Here is a 9,546-nt window from a genome sequence, read left to right on the forward strand (position 1 = left end):
CCCGGCTGCCCCGCTGGGCGACTCTGTTGTGCTTGCTGTTCCCCCGTGCACTGGCCGTGCCCCCCTGTGCCCCGCAGCGGCTGGGGCAGTGGCTGTGCCGACAGCTGCCCGCGCTCTCCGGGCTTCCTTGGCCCGCGTGCTGGGCCGGGCGGGCAGGCCGCGCTCCTGCTCTGGCCCCCGGCGGGCGCCGCGGCCCCGCCCCGTGGGGTGAGGTGCTGAGAAGCAGGGCCTGTCAGAGGCATCGCGCGCCCGTGGAGACCGTCTCGTCCCTGAGCTGCCAGCCTCACACGCTCCCTGGCTCTCGGGGCTCACGGGCAGGGCGGCGGGGCAAAAGCCCCAGAATTGACTTGATAAAAAAATTGTGTATCTGTTCTCATGTGTTTAAACTTCAGTCCCCTTCAAAGCCCTCTCCGTTTGATGCAACACATCCGTTGTGATGGCTTTCCATTGCTCAGAACAGTTTTTTAACTTGAAGGTTTCGATGTCTTTTAGTGCTTCTGCCATTTTTTGTTCTCTCTCTTCCAAATCAGCAAAATATTTCCCTTAGAGGACTTTTTTCATCAGGGAAACAAAGGAATAAAAAATGTTGTTCGGGCAAGATCAGATGAATAGGGAAAGTGGGGCACGGGGGTCCTGCTGTTGTTGGTCAGAAACTGCTGAACACTCAGCGTGGGGTGAGCAGGTGCATTCATAGATCACCCATCATGCAATGGGCAGATGCATTGAAAGAGGCCTCAAAAAAATTCACTGCAGCTGAACGCAGCCTCTCACCACAACGCCAGCTGGTGCACTGACACAGATGGGCTCCCAGAACACTCACCCAACAGGGGGAGCCTGGACCACAAGGGGCCCGCCCTCCAGAAGATAATTCCAGGTTTTTTTGGGTCCTCCCCTCATACTTTGCCAATTTGCAAGCCAGGCACTAACGTGCCTCACGGCCGTGACTGAACTACAGCGTGGAGCCCCTCTGCCTTCCAGCTGCCGCCCATGTGGTGGGCGCCGTCAGTCACTAACTGTCGCAGGCAGGGAGCCCGGCGGCAGCGCCTGGCGTTTCAAGTCCACGTGGCAGCGGCCCTGCTTGTTGAATGGAAGCAGAGCCACGAAGAACAGCTTGTTTGTTCCTGTGCCTTTGCGTTGACACATGATTTCTACCCTGATGTGGGCTCATGCCTGGAAGCTTTCCCAGACTTGGGGCATTTTGCACTAAATACAAACTCCCGTGGTTTCCTGGAGAACACGTGTGGGCGCGCTGATGGAAGTGGTCCGTTCCCGGACGTCAGCGTCCTTCATGCTGCGCTGGAGGCCACGCAGCCCGCGCCGCGAACAAAAGGCCATTGAGTGAGGCTCATGAAAAAGCTTTTATGTCCACACCTTGGAGGATCGTTTGGTTGGCTCTGCATTATTAGGTCTTGGATACTGGAGTCTGAGCCGGTGGCCACAGATCATGGTGTTCCTGGATCATGTGCCCGCCTCAGCCACGAACGGGCTCCTGGGCGGGGCTCCGGGCGTTAGTGCAGTGGGGTGACCGGGTGCCTCGCCGGGCGCTGTCTCTGTGTCTCATCTTGGGTGTTTCATCCGTGTGCCGGGTGCCTCTTCCCCTCTCGTCCACGCATCCTCCTACAGGGGCCTGGGTTAGGGGCGTGTTCTGTGCGTGTTGAAAGCAGGCGGGTAGAGGGCAACAGGATTTGCATTTGGCATCTTTTCAGGGCAAGTAACTCGCAGCTCTGGTGCCATGTGCACAGATGGCCGGAGGGGCTGCCCGGCCTCGCGCAGCTGGGAGGTCCTCCCCAGAGAGGGAAGTGGGATTGCTTTTATCTCCAAAATAGAGCCGAGGCTGGGGGGAGGGGAGGGGAATCCGAGCGCACGATCCACAAAGGCAGGTCGGCTCCTTCCTGCCCTGGTGGCGCGGCTGCGGGACCTGAGGGCACCCGTCTCCGCCCCGTGGGGATGCACCGTGAAAAGTGTCTGAGACACTGAACGTAGGCCGTGCTCCCACAGGGTTTCCTTTGTTCAAATTAGACGTAGCCTTGTAGCAGGGTCTGAAAAATTTAGAGTTAGTGCAGGATTTATGCACGCTCGGTTCTGAAGATAAAGTTCCGTGACAATCCTCTGGGATCCTGAGGCGCAGAGGCGCCTTCCCCCGCCCCCCGCCCCCTGCCCCCCACTCCCCATCAGCTCATTGGCCGCTGTCCTTGTGGCGTCACTGAGATCACGGAGCTCCTCTCCTTTGTAGCAGCTGAGAGAGTCATCTCTGTCCCCTGGGACGGGGACGCCATGCGACGCCTGCAGGAAGCAGGTCTGGCTCTCCTGCCATGGAGCTGCTGGGAGGCTCAGTGCGGTAACTTCGGGGACCACAGAGCCCACTGTCCGGTGCTGGGGAAGTTCATCCCACAGGTGTCTGTTGTCACTATCATCAAAACTTGTGCAGTGAGGGGCATGAGCTGTGTCACCCTCAGCCTAGGGCTCAGGGAGGGTTAAGGGTGCTGGGTGTTTAGCCGGAGCAGTCAACATAGAGGCGCGGTCTCATAGTCGTTTCATCCTTGTCATTTGCCCTCGTCTCTGACAGAGCACCCAGGTGGTTCTGAGCGCGGCTGCAGCTGGGCTGCGTCTGGGCTGCGTCCCCACGGCGTCGCCGCCACGTGAGGGCCGTGGGGCTGTCGTCCGACCTGGTTGAAGGTGTTAGACTAGGCTGAGGTGTTCAGGTGGGAAAAGGGATCTGATGGGTGCATTCATAAATCACCCATCATGCAATGGGCAGATGCATTGAAAGAGGCCTCAAAAAAATTGACAAGTGACCCCAAGGGCCGAGTGACATACAGGGAAGAGATGCGGCAGCGCCTGTGTGCCCAGCTGGGTCTCAGAGCCGTGAGCCGGGACTCTGCCTGGCAGGGCCGCTCCCTCAGGGAAGCCTCGTAGGGAGGTGGCCGGCCAAGGCCACGACGAGGACGCATGCAGGTCGTGGTCACTGGACACACAGGCTGATCAGGGCAGCACCGTGCCGAGGGGGCGGGCCGTGCCCGTGCAGTGGGCCTCCGGCGTGTGAGGCCCGGAGGAAGCCCGGGAGTGAGCTAGCCCTGGGCTCAGTGACGTGCGGCCAGCCTAGGAGCCCTCGCCTTGCCCGGGAGTTCGGGGCTCCTCATTGTGGCTTGCGGGAGGGGCGCCACATGGAGTACGCTCGCTGTCCGCGGGCTCCACTGCAGCCAAGTGCGGGAGGCCAGGGCGGGGAGCACAGGGTGGTGACCCGCAAGTGGCCGCAGGGCTCGGCGTTGACCAGCAGCGTCCCCCGGCCTGTCCCCCGCGTGCCCCTCCGTGACCTCCGCCCCTTTCATCGCTCCCCTGCAGGTCAAACGTTCAAGGAGCAAAGGCGGTTTGGCTGGCCCTGACGGCACCAAGTCAGTCTTCGGGCAGATGTGCGCTAAGATGAGCTCCTTCAGCCCCGACAGCCTGCTCCTGCCCCACCGCGTCTGGAAAGTCAAGTTTGTGGGTGAGGGCTGCGTGCGGGCGGGGCGTGCGGTTCGGGGCGGGCAGCCGGAGCGCGGCCGGGGAGGCCCTGCATGGCTGACTCTCCCCCCACCCCTGCCCCAGGGGAGTCTGTGGACGACTGTGGTGGCGGCTACAGCGAGTCCATCGCCGAGATCTGCGAGGAGCTGCAGAACGGGCTCACCCCGCTGCTGATCGTGACGCCCAATGGGAGGGACGAGTCGGGGGCCAACCGCGACTGCTACCTGCTCAGCCCCGCCGCCAGGGCGCCCGTGCACACCAACATGTTCCGCTTCCTGGGTGCGCCTCTCCTGTGGGCGCGACTCGGGTGGCGGGCCAGGCCGGGCCGTGCGCACCCCCTCCGCCCAGCGTTTGCCGTGTCCGGGGAGGGCAGTGGACTTGCTGTGTGTCGCCCTTACCTTTCTGGGGTGCAGTGGCTGGCACGTGCCGGGGCCCAGGAGGTGCCTTTGGCGCTCAGAGGAGTGAAAAGTCTGCATTCGGAGCTGCGGGTCAGAGCTGAGGGGTCTGGCCGGCCGGTCCGTCCCTCCCGCCTCTTCCTCTCAGGGCCGGGCCCTGCAGCTGCCGCTGTGCGCTTTGCTGTCTGGGTGGCGGGGCTGGGCCTCGGCGTGGCGCCTGCTGAGGCTGGAGAGAGCGGGAGGGTGGGACACTGGCCCTTGGGCACTAAAAGCCTGAAGGAGTTTGGACCAGGGCAGAGGCTTTAACGACAGGCTTCGTGAAGCGGGGCAGCGCGGGTTGGAAGGTGCCGAGGCCTCACTGGGGGAGCCGGTCTCTGTGGGGCCGAATGGCCTGGGTGTTCTGCCCTCGGTTTCTGACCCCCCGTCTCTGTGCCCTGAACACGCAGGGGTGCTGCTGGGCATCGCCATCCGCACCGGGAGCCCCCTCAGCCTCAGCCTTGCCGAGCCCGTCTGGAAGCAGCTGGCGGGCATGAGCCTCACCATCGCGGACCTCAGTGAGGTAACCTTCAGAGCGCAGGCGGCGGGGACAGCGGGGTCCCGGGGGTCGCTTACGAGGCGCAGGCTGTCCTGAGGCCTGGCCCTGCCATGGCAGTCAGGGTGCTGGCCACAGGCCACCGTCCCGCAGAGCAGCCAAGGCGTGTGTGGATACCGGCCGGTCAGCTGCGAGACCCCACTAGACCAGCCTGGCAGGCGGGGCCCCCGGGCTCCGCTGTGGGAGAGCCGGGTAGGGGGCCGCCAGCTGCCGTGGGCCTCTCTCTGTGGCGCTTCAGCTTAGCAGCGTCCTTGAACTGCCCCTTCTTTTGTTGCTGCTGCCTCTTACTTCCTGGCCTGGGCTGTGAGCCGAGGCCTGGGTGTGAGAACAGCCCCCACCCAACACACAGACCCCCGTTGCCCCTTGAAAGGTGGACAAAGACTTCATCCCTGGGCTCATGTACATCCGTGACAACGAAGCCACGTCGGAGGAGTTCGAGGCCATGAGCCTGCCCTTCACCGTGCCGAGTGCCAGCGGCCAGGACATCCAGCTGAGCTCCAAGTACACGCACATCACCCTGGACAACCGCGCAGAGTATGTCCGGCTGGCCATAAACTACAGGTGCGTGGGCATCGCATTCCCTGTACAAACAGTGTGGGGGCGGGGGGGCGCCCGCTGGCTCGGCTTCGGAAGGTCACAGGCGTGAGGCGCTGACGGACTCGGCTGCGGGTGCTGCTGGCCTGTGGCCCTCAGAGCCGGCCCTGTGGTCAGGGCCCGGGGGTTCGCTGTGCTCGCTGGAGGCTGCTGCCCCCGCCCCGTCCTCTGTCACCCCTGCTGGGGCAGGACGGAGTCGGGCCATCTCTGCCCGCATGTGGCCCTCACCCTGGCGCTGGAGCGCGGCTGCTGCAGCAGGTCAGCAACAGCACCCGCCCTCCCTGCTCACTGCTGCCCCCTGTCGGCTGGGCCTGCGTGGTGCAGCCCTTGATCCCCGGAGCACCGAGCTGCTGCTGGGACGGGTGGGCCTCGCTTGCTGGGCTGGGGTGGCGGGTGGGCCTGGCAGGCAGCCCGTCCTGCCCGCTGCGTCCCGTTCGGCCTGGTGCCCTGACTCGCCAGTCGCGAGGGCCCTGAAGGCAGCACGGTTCCAGAGGCTTCTTCCCGCGGGGGCTGCCGGGCCGGCTGCGTGTCGGGAAGGGAGGACGGGGAGGCAGGGCCGCCTGGGACCCTGGGTGTGTAGCTGGGCGACCGCGGGATGGGGACGCACTGAGGCCCCAGCCCAGAAGCACGCGCCCGGGTCGTCTGTGGGGCGACGCCGGCTGCGAGGAGGGCAGGGCTGCGCCACGTCGGGGAGGAACTCAGCGCGTGTTCTCTTCCAGGCTGCACGAGTTTGACGAGCAGGCGGCGGCCGTGCGGGAGGGGATGGCCCGTGTCGTGCCTGTGCCCCTGCTCTCTCTGTTCACCGGGTACGAGCTGGAGACAATGGTACGTCGGCCTGCGCGACTGCCGCCCTTGGGGACCGCCTTCTACGTGGTGACCCCCCAATCAGAGCTCCCCCCGCCACCGTGTTTATCTCAGTCACATCGTGCACTTGGAGGTCTGAGATGTGCGCCCACGGCGGGCCACGGGGTCGCATGCAAAGCGCATGTCCCCTTGGACCCGCGTGGGACCTGTCCCCACCCCGCCCCGCCCCCCACAGGGCCGGGTAGGAAGCGAGTGGGACGGACCCCGTGCTGAAGCGGAGGACGGGCCGTGCCGGCGCCCTGACCGTGTCCCCCCCCACAGGTGTGCGGCAGCCCGGACATCCCCCTGCACCTGCTCAAGTCGGTGGCCACGTACAAAGGGGTGGAGCCGTCTGCGTCGCTGACCCAGTGGTTCTGGGAGGTGATGGAGTCCTTCTCCAACACGGAGCGCTCCCTCTTCCTCCGCTTCGTGTGGGGCCGCACGCGGCTGCCCAGGACCATCGCCGACTTCCGGGGCAGGGACTTCGTCATCCAGGTGCGGCTCCCGCGGGGCTGGCGGGGGGCGGGGTGGGGGGGGCCTGCTCGGCCCTGCGGCGGATCGGAGCCGGTCTCCTGCGTCGCGTGGTCCTCTCTTTTTTGGGGGGGGGGGTAAGAAAAATCCCCACGGCTTTGGTGTAAGAGCTCAGGCTTTTATGGCTGTAGGTGCTGTTGGGTAGTGTTCTCTACCTAAAAAAATGTGCGTGGGCGCTGCCGGAACTGACTGCTGTCCCGTGAGCGCATTCGGGGTGTGCGCACGCGCACGCACGCGCCGTGTGGCGCGCCCGTCTGCTCCCTGGGGGGATGCGGTGACCCACCACCTGACACCGCTTCCTAAGGAAAACCTGCGTGCTCATCACACAGCGGACAGTTTCGCTTTACATCCGAACTGCACGGTCTGGTGGTGGGAAACAGGCTGTGGTTGCCTGCTGGTCACCAGAGTGATGTGACCGCCTCTCCTCCACCCCCAGACTTTCTTGGTAGCAGTTCTGTGGCTGAACGGGGTGGGGCCGGGGTGGAGGGCCCCGCATGTTTGCGAGGACTTAGGGGCAGGCCCCCCTGAGCGCAGCCTGACCGTCATCTCTCGGGGAGCTGTCCCAGCGCACGGGAGTTATTCTCTCAAACGCAGGCAGCTCTGGGTTTTGCCCACAATCCTTGCTGGCTCCGTAGCATTGTCACCTGTAGGGGTGGAAACTGGGCCCGCCACCCGGTGTCCTATTCAAGCACCCATTGGGGAAAAAGTAGCCATCACAGTAACCAATCGCTGCTTGTTACTACAAGTCTAGGAAGTAATGAGTCATTCCTTTTTGATCTCTAAAATTAGCTACATCATGTAGCTCCCGATGTTTGTTCTTAGAAAGGTGCTGGGCTTTGCGAGTGGGTCGAGTCTGTCGTCCACCCGGCTCTGGCTACTTCCCGTTTCTCATCAACAGGTGCTGGACAAATACAACCCTCCTGACCACTTCCTCCCCGAGTCCTACACCTGCTTCTTCTTGCTGAAGCTGCCCAGGTATTCCTGCAAGCAGGTGCTGGAGGAGAAGCTGAAGTATGCCATCCACTTCTGCAAATCCATAGACACGGACGATTACGCCCGCATCGCCCTCACGGGGGAGCCGGCCGCCGAGGACAGCAGCGGGGACTCGGAGAGCGAGGACGCAGAGTCGTTCGCCTCGGACTCGACACAGGATTACCTGACGGGACACTGAGCGGGAGCAGAGGGCGCAGGGGCGTCGTGTGCGGGGGTGGGGTCCCTTCCCGGAGGGAGGGGCAGGGGCCCGTGGCTCGGGGCCGGAGCGCCGCTGGGCGTCTGCCTTGCCCGCGGGCCCGTGTGGACACTGGCGTCTTGGAGACTCGAGGGGTCTCCTCACCGCAATGCTGCATTACACAGCGGACTCTCGTGTTTACTAAAGAGTGTAAATGTTTATATACATACTGACTTGCAGCCTCCCAGAAATGAATAAAAAGCCTTTTTACTTGTGGGCGCCGTAGAGTGTGTGTGCTTCCTTTCAAGTGTGGTGCATCGGCAATACTGTGTAACCATTCAGTCGCGCTATAAATAATTCATTCCACCCTGAATTTATAAACCCTTTCGGAACATGCAGTGATCAGCGTTACGTGAATGCGTCCAGGGGTGGTTTCCACCACAGCCACAACCCCGCGCACGGCGGGGTGGCCCGGATCCGGCCTCCGGGCGCCGTCACGCTCCTGTCACGGAAAGCGCACTGTACCTCCTGCTGGTGTCCAGTATATGCCTTCATTTTAATTCCCTATAAATAAAACACGTCACAGCACCCCGAGCCCCAGTGTCTTACCTGGTCAGCCTAGCACGGGCAGCAGGCCTTTGCCAATCAACGAGTTTGTGTCTGATGGGACGTTAGTTACAGCTGTTCCACTGCAGCTATATGTTGTTCTGGTAGCAAAACCCACTCCCTTAGTAACAAACTCACTCAGTGACAAAGAAGCGGTTGTTAGGGGAATGACGAGGTCTGGGTGCTCAGGGCCCGCCCCGTCCTCTGCCCTGTCTGCCTGCGCAGCTCTGCTGACCGTCCCCCGGCCCGGGACCCCCTCAGCCAGGGGTGCAATCAGTGTTGTTTGTTCTCAGTTGTGTGCAGAGGGCTGGGGACAGGCCTAGATCCCTGGACCTGAGGCCAGTGGTACCAGATAGCACCACAGTGGGTGTTTCATGTTGGGAGACTTTATTTATTCAGGGACCCCACGGTTTACATCAGAAGATCCAGAGAGGAGGAAGTTTTTTCTGGGGTCTTGGGCACGACCTCGTAGGTCTGAACTTTTCTTAAGCGGTTGGGTGTTTTTTTCAAGATTTTATTTATTGTTAAGAGAGAGGGGAAGGGAGAGAGAAAGACCTCGATGTGCTAGAGAAACATCTATCAGTTGCCTCCTGCACGCGCCCTGACTGGGGACTGAACCCGCAACCCAGGCACGTGTCCTGACCGGGAATCAACCAGCAGCCTTCCGGTTCACAGGCCGCTGCCCAACCCACCGAGCCACATCGCCACGGCTGTTTTTAATCACCAGCTATTTTGCTGCCAGTGGCTGTTGCTGCATAACCAAGTCGGTGGCGTACAAGAGGCAGCATTTACCTCAGGGGCCTGGGTCAGCGGGTCTTGGCTGGGAGGCTGCGGGTGGGGCTGTCGCCAAGCGTGCGCTCTGACGACCCGGGAGACCCAGTGCAGATGGGCTGGCTGCACTCAGGCCGCACGGGCTTCCGCCACAGCCCAACCCCCGGGTCAGGGGGCTGGCACGGGTCCTCTGCTTCTAGGACGACAGTTTACTTAGAGTCCTTTCGAGGATCCCTGGGGTTCCCAGGCCTCCTTTAGAGCAACCTCGAGGTCCTCCCTTTTTCCAACCACATAAATCTGTATGAGTCAACCTTTTCTTCCCATCTTTCAGCCACAACAACTTACTGCAATTCGTGTGTTGCAGAAGCAGAAATGAGACTCCAGCTCAAGTAGACTTCGCATAAGGCAGATCCGAAAGAGACCGATAAAAAGGATTAATGCCATGTTCATGGGTTTTCTTGTTTTAAAAAGTAATTTTTCAAAATAGTATGTTAATAAACAGTAGGTTTGCTTTTATTTTAAAATGAGTGTTTTTCAGGTTTAAC

The 9,546-nt window shown here is 62.0% G+C and overlaps 1 protein-coding gene across 1 annotated transcript in view; it reads left to right on the plus strand.

Annotated features, from left to right (window-relative positions):
- Positions 1-7,650, plus strand: part of HERC2 (HECT and RLD domain containing E3 ubiquitin protein ligase 2) — a 185,074-nt gene extending 177,424 nt beyond the window's left edge. The window contains exons 87-93 of the mRNA XM_054561907.1: positions 3,343-3,484; positions 3,586-3,780; positions 4,343-4,455; positions 4,859-5,049; positions 5,802-5,907; positions 6,208-6,420; positions 7,355-7,650. Coding sequence (XP_054417882.1) covers positions 3,343-3,484; positions 3,586-3,780; positions 4,343-4,455; positions 4,859-5,049; positions 5,802-5,907; positions 6,208-6,420; positions 7,355-7,627 — 1,233 coding nt within the window. The 3' untranslated portion in view covers positions 7,628-7,650. The remainder of the gene's footprint in view (positions 1-3,342; positions 3,485-3,585; positions 3,781-4,342; positions 4,456-4,858; positions 5,050-5,801; positions 5,908-6,207; positions 6,421-7,354) is intronic.
- The last annotated feature ends 1,896 nt before the right edge of the window (positions 7,651-9,546 follow it).

The sequence above is a fragment of the Pteronotus mesoamericanus genome, unplaced genomic scaffold (assembly GCF_021234165.1).
Source record: "Pteronotus mesoamericanus isolate MK-2021 breed Mesoamerican mustached bat unplaced genomic scaffold, CSHL_Meso_final scaffold_582, whole genome shotgun sequence".
In the NCBI taxonomy this organism is placed as follows: Eukaryota; Metazoa; Chordata; class Mammalia; order Chiroptera; family Mormoopidae; genus Pteronotus; species Pteronotus mesoamericanus.